Genomic DNA, 17,822 nt, shown 5'->3' on the forward strand with positions numbered 1-17,822 from the left:
CAACTGCCTTTAATTATTTCTGAATAATTGTTTAGTTACTTATTGCCTGTGCTTTATCATGACATTGCATGGTTTTCCAGGACAATCTTACATGACGATCCTGCCAGGGTGCTAGTGTCTACTATAATGAGAGCCATGTTTGTCTGTAAATCTGTCCTAAACCATGCTAAAAGCGTTAGGAAAAACAGATTGCCTTACACAGGGATCAAACCCTGGGTATCAGATTAAAAAGCAAATGTGCTACTACTACACCACTCAGTCACTTTACCTCTCCATCGAATAATTTTCCATATACTGATTCCTCGTGATGATCTCACAAGGTGCAAAGTACTAAAATATATAATAAAGGGGTATAGTTTGTTTTCCCTCCCAAGTGCAGCAAGAAAGAAGACGACATTTGTAAGGCTAACTATTGGGCTCAAATCAAATTTGAGCACTTGCCATTACTTGACGTTTCATGTTTCGTGTTCTATGAAGTTTTTTACGTAGTATGAAGCAAAGTCTTCACTCAAAATGTATTTAGTAAATCACATTCATACACCCAATAAAGGATAAACCGAGTTGTGTGTAAAACAACATATTTTGCAGATATGCCAGCCAAGTGGCCGCTAAAAAAAATGTGGTACACGGATTTCAGATCGACAGATATAAGCAGAAGCTAGCTGAATTTTTAGGAACTTTGTAAGCCTTTGTACTACTGTATGGTAACACCAAGTCAACATGGCAGCATGTTAGCTAAAACAGCATACTTATTCTTTTTCTGCTTGCTATAGTTTTACCATACTATCTTATACAAATAATTATAACGAAAGTGCTGCAGACTTTTTGTACTGTACAAATTACTAGATTTTGTGTAATTATTTTATCTGTATAATGTCTAGCATTTGGTTATGAATACATTATGAAATAGAATTTAGAATAAACTCAATATTATATTTTCAGACACTCTTTAAAGAGCTGAAATATTAATACGATAGTATAATAAACTGCTATGATTATTAATATATTGTGACTTGTCGTTTCTCTGTCTTTTTCCTAAAGTTTTAAACCCATCAAAAATTGTGTTTGTCTGTAATTGCCAGACATGCTTTTAGCTTTGAATCGTTTGGTCTTTGTCAAAAGAATTACTCTAACAATTTGTCTAGTCATCAAATATCTACATGAGCTGTGAAGCTCTCGTAAAAAGAATAGAATGATGTCTCTTGATGTGCCCATGTGCCCATGTGCCCAGCTGTTTGTATGAAACTATAAACCTCTCTACATTATATGGCAGTGTAATAGATGAGAAGGTTGGGTGCTATAAAGAATGTATTAATGTGCATTGACAAAAAAACAAAAGTTCCGCATACAGTTTTTGCATTGTTGAAAGGTTGTTTAGCTGAAGGTCCATACCTGGCAAGCAAAGTTTCCTGACAAGGAGGCTGAGAATATCACAGAATATCAACACTAGTTTCTGTCCAAAGGTCACAATCAGCCAGTTCCTCATTCACAGTAACCAGTACAGCCACCTTTAGTTTGTCCCCAAACCAGATCACACGAGGGCATAACATACTTCACCATAATTAATTTTCCCCCTTCGTATTACACAGATACGGTGAGCCATATTGAAAATATATAAAAATCAATCAGAAAAAGCTGGTCTATATATCAAAATAGTTCAACTTAGTTATATAGCATCAACATTATTCGCTCAAATGATTGAATGGTTTGAAAGTAGGATCTACAGTATATATTAATATGATAGTGCGTGTGTATGTTTTCAGCAACGATTTGAAATAAAAAATCATTATAAGCAGGATTCTCACTTACAGCATTCAGCTCCGTAAACCCACCACCTACCACAGCACTATTCAAATGCCTTGCAATTCTTGAGAATGGCTGAACATCTTAAGAATTTCTAAAAAATTCTTAGAATTCTTAGCCAAAAAAATAAACATATTATTGTTAGTACATATCTTTAATTGTTTACCCTGAAAATGTATGAGTAAAGAAGGCAACAAAGAGAGGCAGCCGGAGATCTACAAAGATGGAGGAGGGAAGAGATCAGAGCGGATGAAAGACAAGCCGAACAGAAACAAAGAACAAATGTGAAACATGAGGAATCAAATGTTAAAAGAAGATAAAGTTGCATACAATGGTCGTAGTAAAGATTTTAGGCAGGTCAGTAAAAATAAATCACACGAAGGAAGGAAATATAGAATTTCATAACACTCAAAAAAAAGATGTGAGGAAAGAGAGATTCAACGGATGGATAAGACAAGCACAGTTAAACATCAGCAGATGAGAGTTGAAAAGATTGACATGACTGAAGAAGAACGACTGATGAACTTTGAATATGGGAGAAATTGAAATAATATACAAAGAAATAATTGAGATGGTATTCAATATCTTAATCCCGGTAGATTCTATATTGAGTCAATGAATGTTAATTGTGATCACTGCCATTTTCTTTGATTTTAGGGAGAGCCTCTGAATTGCTGTCACAATAAAAAGTTTTGCTTCAGCATCCTCCAAACAGATCTGGTCATTCTAAAAGAATTGATTTATTTTGATTTTAACTGTATTTTGATATCTGGTGTATAAAAACATGAAAAACTTATTTGTACATAAATAATTTCTTTGGTGTAAAAATAACACTGCTAAAAATTCCAGTGCAAGAAAGTCCTGCGCCAAATATTCCTCCACCAAAATGGTACATACCATGAGATTTGTATTTAATGTATGCAATTTCATGTGTTACCTTCACAGTGACTTGTTTCAACTGTCACATGTGACAGTTGAAACATGTCACTATGCAGGTAAATCATGCTGTATGTTAGAATATTCCTATTTTTTGGGCAACTCAAGCTAAAAGATATTCTTATCATAACCTCATAATAACCTCATCATAACCTCATAATTGCCAAAATCTTTCTAAAATTTGACTAAAACTCTTTTTGCAAACAGGTCAAAAATTAAAAGTAAAAATAGAATTTTTTCAAAATGTGTCTTTTTTTGTCATGTTTTGGTAAAAATATGGCGTTTGTGCCATTTAGCAGATGAAATATTCAGAAACTTATTTTCAAAAGTCCAAAAAGCTGAAAATTTTAAATAGTCTGCAATGCTGAAAATGTGCTAAAACCCTTATAACAGTCTTTATATACAAATTGAATTAGTTAGGAAATTGATATTATTTAGAAATACATATTTTACCAGAAATTGTCCAAATAAGTAGAACACGAGTTTTTTAAACTACATGTAAAGTATTTTTAATATTTGAAAAATGTGAGCTAATTATTCATATTTTAATATATTTCTGAAAAGAAAAGCATGTAGATGTTGAATGATGCTTTTAATTGCTGCTAAAATGTATTCTTGTTCAGTGAATATATGTATCATCATATTTTTCGTCTATTCTCAGCAGCCTATACTGCTCTGAAATTGTATTTAGCATCCCTTTCATTCACTAAAACATCTTTTTTGAACAAGTCATGACCACAAAACCTTTTTGGGCCTAAAATATTGAGGAATGTCAAAGGAATATCAAAGCTGCTTGCCAAACTTTGCACACAGCACTTTGCACATCACAAACACTGCTCGCACCCACACACACCACTTAAGAATGCACAATCACACACCACATGCGTACATGCACATACAAACACATGCATCTATACCAACCTACTCCACATACACATGCCTTTTATGTACATCTTTCTACACACACACCCACTTGCATGCACAGACATGCATATGCACATATGTAGGCACATGCATGCAGGTGCAATTGTGCATACTTGTTTGTGTGTGCATACATTCACACACACACGCGCACACGCACACGCGCACATACGCACATACGCACACACGCACATACGCACGCACACACACAGCACTCTCTCACTCACACACGCACACATAAAATGGATCTATATAAGATCAAAGCCTGGACAGAGTGGGCTAAGTTAATATACAAGAACATGCAGATTTAAAATAATTATATTGAAGATGTAACATGAAAATTCTTACAAAATTTCTTGAGTAACAATTTTTACATGTTTTGAATTAATTTAACAAAAAATTTATATCCCGCCATATTTGGTCTTCCTTTAATGACACAAAGAGGCTGCAAAAATCTCAAGCGAGTAATAGATTTACCAGGCCTTGAATTGTATCATGCTCCTACAACATGACAGACAGCCATATCTTAGTTCCTAGTATAATTCTGCTGGTCTCATAGCTGCCTCCAATGACTGACGGTGACAGCTGTATACTTAAATCCAAGTCTTTGCAGATGCTTGAAAAGGTAGTCACCTCTAGTGACCCAAAGCTTGACACAAAAGGTTTTAAGCTAAGTTTGTAATTGGATGAATAAACGCAACAACAGTAGAGGTATGGTAATGTGATCTACGATATTAGTAGCACTTTATTATCACTAGCTCTGAGTTCAGCAATCGTTCCCTTTACTGACCTTAACATCTGGATGTTTAGACTTTTCTCCTACTTGAGTTCTTGAATAAAAACTACGAGCTAAAAAACTTTCTATTGATAGAACAATGGGCAGCATTCCTAAAGGTGAGTGACAGCGTACATTTCCATTGTGAAAGATCAGATAAGTCTCTACTCAAACATTTTCCACAGTTAAATTGCTGTATTTGATAGACATGTATTAAATAGGTATATGATTGAAGTCATGTATTAAATAAGTATATGATTGAAGCCATGTATTAAATAGGTATATGATTGAAGCCATGTATTAAATAGGTATATGATTGAAGCCATGTATTAAATAGGTATACGATTGAAGCCATGTATTAAACAGGTATATGATTGAAGCCATGTATTAAATAAGTATATGATTGAAGCCATGTATTAAATAGGTATATGATTAAAGCCATGTATTAAATAGGTATATGATTGAAGCCATGTATTAAATAGGTATATGATTGAAGCCATGTATTAAATAGGTATATGATTGAAGCCATGTATTAAATAGGTATATGATTGAAGCCATGTATTAAATAGGTATATGATTAAAGCCATGTATTAAATAGGTATATGATTGAAGCCATGTATTAAATAGGTATATGATTGAAGCCATGTATTAAATAGGTATATGATTGAAGCCATGTATTAATTAGGTATATGATTGAAGCCATGTATTAAATAGGTATATGATTGAATTTTTCAATTTTAGACACTTTAGTGCTGCATATATTAGTTTAGTAGGTTTAGTAGGTTATCCCTGGATGTTTCATCTTTGTCAATTTACAGTTTGCTAAAGTCAATTTACTGTATATACTTCAACTTATAAATTTGCAAAAACCTACTTAACTTATATTAACCAACTATGGACATTTCTAACCAACTATTCATTTTGAAGCCTGGGTATATAATGAGTTTCTAAAAATTTATTTTTAATGTATTTTGCAACGTATCTAGTTTTAAAATATGTAAAAACACAAAAATATCAAAAACTTGGTTTTAAGACCTTTTGCCTTGTCCTATAATAAAAAAATTTTACCCTTTGATGTAATGATGTTTCACAAAGCATTTACTTTAACAAAAAATTAATCAGTCAAATTCTATGGTTCAGCAAACATTTTATCCAAGCTTAACATGCAAAGCAAAAATTTTATTTTTAGTCTCTAATAAACTTTAGAAAAATTAGGAGCATGAAATGTGCAGCATCTTTTTTATCTACGAGTTTTGATATTATTACTAACTGATATTTGAGTGCTTTTCAGTTGACTAGTTCCTTATTTTAATTGTCACATCTGACAACTACTTGACAACAAGTCTCACACCTACTGGCTACTAGTGTGAATATTACTCAAGACAGTACATGCCCTTCGTACTCTAGTTTAGGGCAGATCATCCAAAACCGATTCAATTCGTATATGCAAGTGAGCGCCATCTGAAAGAATTATACTTGTAATCTAATATCAAACTATAATTCTTTCCGCATGCGTTAAAATTAACAGTACTATACACAGCAGGACTGCTTTTGCTAAAAAGGATTTCCAATTGTTTTATTCTCATCAAAAACTTGTAACATGACATATCGGGTACCAGCGTAATATTGTTAGCAGTTATTATGCTTGGCAGGTGGTTTGCTGAAACGGCTGAATGCAAAAGAACCCATTATTTGTGCGGAGGGGTATCTTATGGAGCTGGATAGAAGAGGCTATAACACAAATGGCATCTTTATTCCAAAAGTATGACAGCAAAATTTGTTGTTTCATGCATTTGGTTTCGATGACACAAGCATTTACAATTTTAAGTGTGTTCTAATTAGACAAAGCCCAAAGCTCTATCTAAATGTAGAGTTTGTGCACTTTGAACCACGGGTTGTTGACTGCAAGCCATCAACTCAACCTCTAAACCATGACAGCCCTGTTTGGACACTTGCTCAATAACCCTAGCATATGTTTGTGCTATAAAATATTTTTTTCTTTATCACTGATAACTATATGTGGTTTATAATGATCAGTTAGACTGAGTGCCAACATCTGCAAACTTAAACTTAGTAGAGTTGGAAACAACGGCAGAAAGTTAATGGATAAAAAAGCACAGGCCATCCTTTCTATATCATTTGTCAGTGCAGAGCTAGAAAACATGAAGTTATCTACCCTGCAAAAGTTGGTTGAACTCAGCATTCTAAAACAGGGTTTATAAGATTGATCAAGTTAGCAGAATTATAAATTACAAGTTGTAATTTGTACAAGCTGTAATGTAATTACAACTTGTAGCATTTTTTACATTCAGAAATGGTAGTTGTCTGCACAAATAAAAAATAGCGGAATAATCCCTCATTAGTAGTGTTTCCCAGTCCAAAATAAGAAAAAGCTAATACAATTTTTACGCTAGGCTAAACATTGCAGGATTCTATCTTGAAGTAGTAAAGTAGAAGTTGTCTACACCATACTGAAAAGTAGAAAGCTATGCCAAAGTAGCTAACATAGTTTTTGTATAGCAAACAATTCTTTGTAAATATTACCTCTATTATATCACCGGTGTCAACATGTTTCTAGATGTTGAGGTCCACTCGCCACTGATGTTATACAAGTCTCAGGTCACACAGCCCTTACCCACCTAACCTTCAAGAGCTTTCTAATAACATATGCTGATAGTTGATTAAAAAAGGTTTATATGCATATTAAAATGTTGCAGGCAGTGCTGGACAATCCTGGGAAGGTTGAAGATTTGACAAAAGAGTTTGTACATGCCGGAGCCGATGCTTGCTCAGCTTTTGTGGTAAGATGATATCTTTAGTGCTTTTAATTTAAAATAAAAACACATGCAAAAGTCTTATGCTAGAAGCTTTCTAGCTCACGCAAACATTGGAATGTTGTTTTACGTTTATAAAGGAGACATTTATAAACTAAATAATTAAATTTTTAAGATGTCCATTTATGGTTTACCACTTTCATAAATGTGGCTGAAGGATTTCTCATTAAAATATTTATTTTAAACGAACCAAATAAAAGTTCTTACAGGTAGGATGCTACACTTTGTTTGATTTACCAATTATATGTTTGGTTTAAAAAAATTTGCTTCATTAACTTTTAATAGTTTTTATATGAAAGACTATTTTAACCATAAACACATACATGTATTTGATTACTCTAGTCTCACTCCTACTATTGTAGTATTACTCAACAAGGAACAAGCTCAGAGCTGCCGAACAAGGAGACAACTTTGAACTCTTGAACCGAAGAGCTCATGAGATTGCTAAAAAGGTAAAATGCTTATTGCGCACATTTATAACATGCTCATAAATTATAGAGGATCATATTTAAGATGAGTTTAATATGTTATAATTACATGAATGATTGCATGTAGAAACAGTATATCATTGTGTTACACGAAGAATGACTGGTTTTTCTACTTTTGTTAACGAATGACTTATATTAACAATCTGTTATGAGAAAATGGCAAGTTACTGTATATTATGCCTTTAAACATTGTTGTTTTGTTGCGGAGGCTATTTTAACACTGTTTAACCATGTTTAACCATGTTTAACAGTGTTTAACCATGTTTAACAGTGTTTAACCATGTTTAACAGTGTTTAACCATGTTTAACCATGTTTAACAGTGTTTAACCATGTTTAACCATGTTTAACAGTGTTTAACCATGTTTAACCGAGTTTAACCGTGTTTAACCATGTTTAACAGTGTTTAACCATGTTTAACAGTGTTTAACCATGTTTAACAGTGTTTAACCATGTTTAACAGTGTTTAACCATGTTTAACAGTGTTTAACCATGTTTAACAGTGTTTAACCATGTTTAACCGTGTTTAACCATGTTTAACAGTGTTTAACCATGTTTAACCATGTTTAACAGTGTTTAACCATGTTTAACAGTGTTTAACCATGTTTAACCATGTTTAACCATGTTTAACCGTGTTTAACCATGTTTAACAGTGTTTAACCATGTTTAACCATGTTTAACAGTGTTTAACCATGTTTAACCGAGTTTAACCGTGTTTAACCATGTTTAACAGTGTTTAACCATGTTTAACCGAGTTTAACCATGTTTAACAGTGTTTAACCATGTTTAACAGTGTTTAACCATGTTTAACCATGTTTAAACATGTTTAACCATGTTTAACAGTGTTTAACCATGTTTAACCATGTTTAACAGTGTTTAACCATGTTTAACCGAGTTTAACCGTGTTTAACCATGTTTAACAGTGTTTAACCATGTTTAACCATGTTTAACAGTGTTTAACCATGTTTAACCGAGTTTAACCGTGTTTAACCATGTTTAACAGTGTTTAACCATGTTTAACCATGTTTAACAGTGTTTAACCATGTTTAACCGAGTTTAACCGTGTTTAACCATGTTTAACAGTGTTTAACCGTGTTTAACCATGTTTAACAGTGTTTAACCATGTTTAACCATGTTTAACAGTGTTTAACCATGTTTAACCGAGTTTAACCGTGTTTAACCATGTTTAACAGTGTTTAACCATGTTTAACCGAGTTTAACCATGTTTAACAGTGTTTAACCATGTTTAACAGTGTTTAACCATGTTTAACCATGTTTAACAGTGTTTAACCATGTTTAACCGAGTTTAACCGTGTTTAACCATGTTTAACAGTGTTTAACCATGTTTAACCGAGTTTAACCGTGTTTAACCATGTTTAACAGTGTTTAACCATGTTTAACCGTGTTTAACCATGTTTAACAGTGTTTAACCATGTTTAACCATGTTTAACAGTGTTTAACCATGTTTAACCGAGTTTAACCGTGTTTAACCATGTTTAACAGTGTTTAACCATGTTTAACCGAGTTTAACCATGTTTAACAGTGTTTAACCATGTTTAACCATGTTTAACCATGTTTAACCATGTTTAACAGTGTTTAACCATGTTTAACCATGTTTAACAGTGTTTAACCATGTTTAACCGAGTTTAACCGTGTTTAACCATGTTTAACAGTGTTTAACCGTGTTTAACCATGTTTAACAGTGTTTAACCATGTTTAACCATGTTTAACAGTGTTTAACCATGTTTAACCGAGTTTAACCGTGTTTAACCATGTTTAACAGTGTTTAACCATGTTTAACCGAGTTTAACCATGTTTAACAGTGTTTAACCATGTTTAACAGTGTTTAACCATGTTTAACCATGTTTAACAGTGTTTAACCATGTTTAACCGAGTTTAACCGTGTTTAACCATGTTTAACAGTGTTTAACCATGTTTAACCATGTTTAACCATGTTTAACCATGTTTAACCATGTTTAACAGTGTTTAACCATGTTTAACCATGTTTAACAGTGTTTAACCATGTTTAACCGAGTTTAACCGTGTTTAACCATGTTTAACAGTGTTTAACCATGTTTAACCGAGTTTAACCGTGTTTAACCGTGTTTAACCATCAGCTTACCAAGTCTGGTAACCAGCAAACAGATGAAATTAAGCTGAGAATGAAACACTGATCAAATAACTGATCCTCCTAAAACCTGTACTATATACATTATCTTCCACTGATCAGCATTTTGCCAATGAATTGAACTTCTTACTCAAACTAACTCCATGAGTAAGAGTTTTCTCCTCTTAGCCTTGTCGGCGAAAGCCTCATCTAAGCTGCAGCAAAGCCAGAACAGTTAATTTGGAAAAAAATGCTTCGATACGACAGTGTGCATAGAGCTTTATTTTGTAAATTTTTTAATTTCTATCCACCAAAACTATTTTAAAATATAGTCAAAAGTATTATTTTCACAACTCAAAGGTGTTTTAATTTCAATTTTTTTTACCTCTTCTTTGAAATTATACCTGATGCAAACATGTAGTAAGGATGCAGAAGTTACAAGCAAATTATGTTATGATGCAAAGTGTGATAGAAACACAAGGGTGAACATGAAAAAAACCTGTATAATCATAAGTTCTGATGGGATCTTGTAGGCCCCCTTCCTATAGTGCCCTTGAAATATTGGAACTTAGCTTACATGTGTACACGAGGTAGCATTGCTCCATCCAGCATTCAGTACATGTTAATTTATATAAAATATTTAGTAGAGCCCAGACCTTTTCTCTGTTGAAACGAGTAGACATGCAAGATTACAGCAGTAAATATAACTATCTTGGTAGATGACTCTAAAAGTTTAACGTGAATGTCAATATTTACAGGTTGCCAAGGAGACAGGTACTTTGTTTACTTCAGGCCTGACCAAGACAGGGCTATATGACCCTGATGACACTGATAGTGAAGTTCTGGTTGAACAGGAGTATAGGGTATGATGAGCTTGTACACAGTAATTCTCTATGATAGCTTTAGGATAAAAACCTATCAGTGTGAGTGACATATCAGTGTGAGTTACCTATCAGTGTGAGTTACCGATCAGTGGGAGTAACCTACCAGTATGAGTTACCTATCAGTGTGAGTTACCTATCGGTATATGAGTTATCTATCAGTAAGAGTTACCTATCAGTGTGAATTACCTAACAGTATGAGTTACCTATCAGTGTGAGTTACTTATCAGTAAGAGTTACCTGTCAATGTGAATTACCTATCAGTATGAGTTACCTATCTGTGTGAGTTACCTATCACTGTGAGTTACCTATCAGTATGAGTTACCTATCAGTGTGAGTTACCTATCAGTATGAGTCACTTATCAGTAAGAGTTACCTGACAGTGTGAATTACCTATTAGTATGAGTTACCTATCAGTGTGAGTTACCTATCACTGTGAGTTACCTATCACTGTGAGTTACCTATCAGTGTGAGTTACCTATCAGTGTTAGTTTCCTATCAGTATGAGTTACCTATCAGTATGAGTTACCTATCAGTATGAGTTACCTATCAGTGTGAGTTACCTATCAGTGTGAGTTACCTATCACTGTGAGTTACCTATCAGTTTCAGTTACCTATCAGTGTGAGTTACTTATCAGTGTGAGTTTCCTATCGGTATGAGTTACCTATCAGTGTGACTTACTTATCAGTGTGAGTTACCTATCAGTGTGAGTTTCCTATCAGTATGAGTTACCTATCAGTGTAAGTTACCTATCAGTGTGAGTTACTTATCTGTATGAGTTACTTACCAGTATAAGTTACCTATCAGTATGAGTTACCTATCAGTATGAGTTACCTATCAGTGTGAGTTACCTACCAGTATGAGTTGCCTATCAGTATGAGTTACCTATCAAAATGAGTTACCTATCAGTGTGAGTTACCTATCAGTGGGAGTTACCTATCAGTATGGGTTGCCTATCAGTGTGAGTTAGCTATCAGTATGAGTTACCTATCAGTGTCAGTTACCTATCAGTGTAAGTTACCTATCAGTATGAGTTACCTATCAGTGTGAGTTACTTATCAGTATGAGTTACCCATCAGTATGAGTTACCTATCAGTATGAGTTACCTATCAGTATGAGTTACCTATCAGTGCGACTTACCTATCAGTGTACGTTAATAGTCAATTCAGAAGCAACCAATAATGTGACTTTCAATTTGGTTACTATTGGTGTGACTTAGACATAAATGTTATTCCACAAGCTTTTAGTTTACCACAAGAGAGTGCTATTCATCAGTATGCCTCACACATCAGTCTGCACCAACCAACACAGTGTGCATTAACTATCTGTAATATTTCGGCATCCAAACAGGTTAACAAAGTTAAACAAACCAGTGACATCATATTGCAGGAGCAAATGGCAATAAGTGCAGAGTTGGAAGTGGACTTCATTCAAATCCAGACTCTCTGGGATTACGGGGAGGCTTCGGTCGCCCTCAAGATTGCCAAAGAATATAGTAAGGCTATGCTATACTAGGTACATGTAATACAAATTTGTATAACAGCAAAATTCTAAGGTCAGCTACCTCGACCAGTAAAAGATCTCAAATTTTGAAAGATTGGAGTCCAAAACCAGACACTTGAATGAACCAGTAAAAATATAAACAAAAACAATACTGACCGAGCTGTCATATCTTGTTACAATAATATGTTTAGAATAATGCTCAAGGACGGAGTTAGATTTATATATATAAATAAAACAATTGCGAAATAACTTATTTTAAATACATGCAGGAGTTTTAAGGATAGAATGTTAACTAACACTGGTTCAGATGTAACTAGTTACTATATTTACTTGCTTAAGCCGATATAATACAGCCGTGAATTACTTGTCTCATGCCTGTTCCTAGATTTACCAGCAGTAATAACACTGGCACCAGCTGGACCTGGCCCTATGCCCAAGACCTTTGATGGTTATGAACTAAAGGATGCACTTCAAAGATTGTTGGATGAGGGGGCAGCCTGTGTTGGGCTCAATTGTTCTCGAGGACCTAAGACTATGATTCCAATATTTAGAGAGCTGCGTAAGGATATAAAGGTGGGTGGTTAGACAAACTAAAGTTGAAAAACAAAATGTTATCCTGGGTCTATTTATGTTGAATATGGTCAATTTCCGTAATCATTGGTTATTACACAAATTACTTTTGCTTTTCTGTATAAGAGCAATGACCAGCATATATTGAATGCCTAGTTGAATGCCTAGCGTTACACAGGTAATTAATTACCCAATGAATTTGAGTAACTTAAGCTAGTAATTTAAGCTAGCCTAAATCTTTCCTATAAAAAGAGCTGTGTCTGAAGCCAGCAGTCTGATCGTTACGAGTAGTGATCTCTCACACAGTCATGATTTTCAAACTCCTTAGTATTAGTAACCAAAAGTAGTTTAACCCATGTAATGAGTATGGCCACAATTATTCCAGTAAATAGGAATGTAGCTGCTTGGCCTAGCTAGTGGATAAATTGTCTACCGGCAGACATTGAGGTCCCAAGTTCAAATTCAGTGGAAAGCCAGTTTTTTGTTCTTAAAACTTTATTGCTATAACTGGATATAACTAGATATCTGACAAACACTGAGATCTATTATGTATATTATGTATATTATGTATATAATATACATAGATTGCTATTATTATTACTAGAATGTACATACTATATACATACTAGGTACATACTATACACTTATATATACTTGTATGTATATTTACATAGGTAATTATGCATACATTACAACATACATTTCATGTGTATAATATATATGTATATGTGATACACATATGTACACAGATGGACTTCATAAACAAAAGCGAAAATAATTGTACACAAACCAATGATATCTATTTAATGTCATCGTCTTACACAAGGCTCAAAATACCACCCTCTGTACAAACCAATCGTAGCCTTCATCTGCTGTCATTGTATGCAGGGTCCACTTGCCTGTGTTGCTCTGGGTTACCATACGGATGAAACAGCTGAAACTTGGTACAGACTCAGGAGCACTGAGACTGGCAAAATGAGCTTTCCTGATGATATAGGAGCTAATTATATTGGTAGGACAAATTATACTATTTAGCATGTGAGTATTTTATGTGTATGCTATACATCATAAAAATTTTACTTGTAGATTACGAAATATTTGAAGGAGAGAAACAAGCAAAAGAACACAACTCCAATGTATTTGTAGACTCAGTTTGTATGTAACTCCATGTTGAAGGTAATGAATCCATTTTGATAACCTCCATAGGAAATGAAGAAGCTGAGTGGTACGCTCGACAACTAAAGGAAATAGGAGTGGAGTTTGTTGGTTTCTGTTGTGGGAATTCAAGTACATTGACAAGAACACTAGCCATGGCCTACGGAAGAAACCCACCAGCTGCAAAGTAAGTCCTATTCAATTACTCAAGTTTAATGGTTCTAAATATTTGCATAACAGGATATGAAACAAACAAAAAAGATTATGATTGGTTTTTTTACATAATTTTTATTACAAATCACAAGTTAATTATTTGAGTAAAATAAATGATAACACGTAGTTTTTAAGTTTTCTAGCCACATCACCTGGTATTAAAGACAAATATGTTATTGCATCATTTACTTTGAAATACATGAAGGTCATCTTTAATCTTCTAAAATTTAAAGATATTAAAATACTAGAAATTATATCTTTTATTAACCTATTTAATACATATGATAAGATAATTGAAAAACAGGTGTTACTGTTATTGTTACAAACCCTCTGAAAATAACAGATTTTTACATAATGGCGGTCAATAGCTGGTAATCCATAACTACTAAAAAACATTAGAAATGAAAAAAACATTACGATAGACACCCCTACAACGTAACTACTCTATTCTGTGAACTTTTATGCTATAGGGAACAATAAAATGCATGTAAATTGCCTAATCCATTCTAAGATCTTCCTAAACTCACCCATTTGGACCTTCAAAATAAAAAACACTAGACTCAACTTTTTAATCTATTGGCTGTACAGTACCTCTAGTATTATTGGTTGGTATCGGCAGCTTTTCTCCTTATTTTATTGCTTTCATTTGGTTTAGGGTTCATGATTACAGTAATTTTACATTAAGGAAGCACATACTATTCACATCACTATAAGTTTATTTTTTTCAATTTTATTCCCACATATCAGGGTCTACAGTGCAAAAATAAAAATATTGTATACATCTAAAATAAAGTGGAACAATATATTTTCACTTTAATAAGAGCAGTGTATGTTTGTTTGTCTATCTGTTTGTCTGTCTGTTTGTCTGTCTGTTTGTCTGTTTGTCTGTCTGTTCGTCAGTTTGTTCAAACTCAGAGTTACAGGTTAGGATAATAAATGACTTTCAATAAAAATTTGTTTGTCTGTCTGTTCGTCTGTCTGTTTGTCTGTTCGTCTGTCTGTTCATCCATTTGTTCAAACTTAGAGTTACAGGTTAGAATAATAGATTACTTTCAATAAAACTGCAAATTGTGATATTTAGCTTCATATAGACTGACACTGTAACACCTTCATGCTTCAACTGCCTTTAATTATTTCTGAATAATTGTTTAGTTACTTATTACCTGTGCTTTATCATGACATTGCATGACTTTCCAAGACAATCTTACATGACGATCCTGCCAGGGTGCTAGTGTCTACTATAATGAGAGCCATGTTTGTCTGTAAATCTGTCCTAAACCATGCTAAAAGCGTTAGGAAAAACAGATTGCCTTACACAAGGATCAAACCTAAAGTATCAGATTAAAAAGCAAATGTGCTACTACTACACCACTCAGTCACTTTACCTCTTTATCGATTGATTTTCCATATACTGATTCCTCATGATGATCTCACAAGGTGCAAAGTACTAAAGTATATAACAGAAAGGTATAGTTTGTTTTCCCTCCCAAGTGCAGCAAGAAAGAAGACGACATTTGTAAGGCTAACTATTGGGCTCAAATCAAATTTGAGCACTTGCCATTACTTGACGTTTCATGTTTCGTGTTCTATGAAGTTTTTTACGTAGTATGAAGCAAAGTCTTCACTCAAAATGTATTTAGTAAATCACATTCATACACCCAATAAAGGATAAACCGAGTTGTGTGTAAAACAACATATTTTGCAGATATGCCAGCCAAGTGGCCGCTAAAAAAAATGTGGTACACGGATTTCAGATCGACAGATATAAGCAGAAGCTAGCTGAATTTTTAGGAACTTTGTAAGCCTTTGTACTACTGTATGGTAACACCCAGTCAACATGGCAGCATGTTAGCTAAAACAGCATACTTATTCTTTTTCTGCTTGCTATAGTTTTACCATACTATCTTATACAAATAATTATAACGAAAGTGCTGCAGACTTTTTGTACTGTACAAATTACTATATTTTGTGTAATTATTTTATCTGCATAAAGTCTAGCATATGGTTATGAATACATTATGAAATACAATTTAGAATAAACTCAATATTATATTTTTAAACACTCTTTAAAGAGCTGAAACATTTATATGATAGTATAATAAACTGCTATGATTATTACTATATTGTGACTTGTCGTTTCTCTGTCTTTTCCTAAATTTTTAAACCCATCAAAAATTGTGTTTGTCTGTAATTGTCAGACATGCTTTTAGCTTTGAATCGCTTGGTCTTTGTCAAAATAATTACTCTAATAACTTGTCTAGTCATCATATATTCATATGAGCTGTGAGGCTCTAGTAAAAAGAATAGAATGATGTCTTTTAATGTGTCCATGAGTGCGCATGCTTGACGTAATTTGCAAGAAGATTAGTCTAGACAAGAAATATTTTGTTATGGTCAGAAACAATTCGAAGTCAAATTAAAAAATAAGCAAGTACAAAAAGGAGATAGAGAGATGCTGGTTAATCAACAAAACCTGACAATTTCATCAGGAAGCTGAGACGGTGCTGTTGATAAATTGGGCGATAAACTTCATTTGGAGATAAATTGTAACAAGGAGAAAACAACTCCTAACATTTCATCACAAAGCTATAAACACCTGGTTTTTTATTAGAAAATTTTAGAACATCAAAATTGTAATAGTTTTATATTTATTTTGAGACCTTTTAACCCTTGCCATAAATTAGCTACCATTGTGGTTGACTTCTATAAGTGTTTGTATCTTAGAATCGTCAGGTTGGCTGCGTGCTGGCCAGAACTAAATAAAAACTTTTGAACAAAAAGACATTAAAACATCAGAATTTGGCAAAAACATAACTTAGCTAACTTCATGGCAAAACCTAATGCCATTGTTTAGAAATACTTAGCTGTTTATATGAAACTATAAACCTCTCTACATTATATGGCAGTGTAATAGATGAGAAGGTTGGGTGCTATAAAGAATGTATTAATGTGCATTGACAAAAAACAAAAATTCCGCATACAGTTTTTGCATTGTTGAAAGGTTGTTTAGCTGAAGGTCCATACCTGGCAAGCAAAGTTTCCTGACAAGGAGGCTGAGAATATCACAGAATATCAACACTAGTTTCTGTCCAAAGGTCACAATCAGCCAGCTCTTCATTCACAGTAACCAGTACAGCCACCTTTAGTTTGTCCCCAAACCAGATCACACGAAGGCATAACATACTTCACCATAATTAATTTTCCCCCTTCGTATTACACAGATACGGTGAGCCATATTGAAAATATATAAAAATCAATCAGAAAAAGCTGGTCTTTATATCAAAATAGTTCAACTTAGTTATATAGCATCAACATTATTCGCTCAAATGATTGAATGGTTTGAAAGTAGGATCTACAGTATATATTAATATGATAGTGCGTGTGTATGTTGTCAGCAACGATTTGAAATAAAAAATTATTATAAGCAGGATTCCCACTTACAGCATTCAGCTCCGTAGACCCTCCCTCTCTCACAGCACTATTCAAATGCTGTGCAATCCTTGAGAATGGATGAGCATCTCCTTAAAAATTTCTAAAAAATTCTTAGAATTCTTAGTCAATAAAATAAACATATTATTGTTAGTACATATCTTTAATTGTTTACCCTAAACATGAATGAGTAAAGAAGGCAACAAAG

General features: G+C 33.6%; 1 protein-coding gene across 3 annotated transcripts in view; it reads left to right on the forward strand.

The window, feature by feature from the left end:
* The window catches only part of LOC137391148 (betaine--homocysteine S-methyltransferase 1-like), a 32,186-nt gene extending 16,055 nt beyond the window's left edge, over window positions 1-16,131 (forward strand). Inside the window, exons 1-10 of one of the 3 annotated variants that reach the window (XM_068077516.1) lie at window positions 4,449-4,554; window positions 6,088-6,197; window positions 7,153-7,236; window positions 7,632-7,721; window positions 10,621-10,725; window positions 12,134-12,239; window positions 12,633-12,820; window positions 13,706-13,829; window positions 14,024-14,159; window positions 15,891-16,131. In XM_068077516.1, coding sequence (XP_067933617.1) covers window positions 4,536-4,554; window positions 6,088-6,197; window positions 7,153-7,236; window positions 7,632-7,721; window positions 10,621-10,725; window positions 12,134-12,239; window positions 12,633-12,820; window positions 13,706-13,829; window positions 14,024-14,159; window positions 15,891-15,987 — 1,059 coding nt within the window. In that variant the 5' untranslated portion in view covers window positions 4,449-4,535 and the 3' untranslated portion in view covers window positions 15,988-16,131. Of the gene's footprint in view, window positions 1-588; window positions 936-4,448; window positions 4,555-6,087; window positions 6,198-7,152; window positions 7,237-7,631; window positions 7,722-10,620; window positions 10,726-12,133; window positions 12,240-12,632; window positions 12,821-13,705; window positions 13,830-14,023; window positions 14,160-15,890 lie in introns of those variants that run through there. The other 2 variants (XM_068077515.1, XM_068077517.1) reach the window with 2 other exon arrangements.
* The last annotated feature ends 1,691 nt before the right edge of the window (window positions 16,132-17,822 follow it).

The sequence above is a fragment of the Watersipora subatra genome, chromosome 3 (genome assembly GCF_963576615.1).
Source record: "Watersipora subatra chromosome 3, tzWatSuba1.1, whole genome shotgun sequence".
Lineage (NCBI taxonomy): Eukaryota > Metazoa > Bryozoa > Gymnolaemata > Cheilostomatida > Watersiporidae > Watersipora > Watersipora subatra.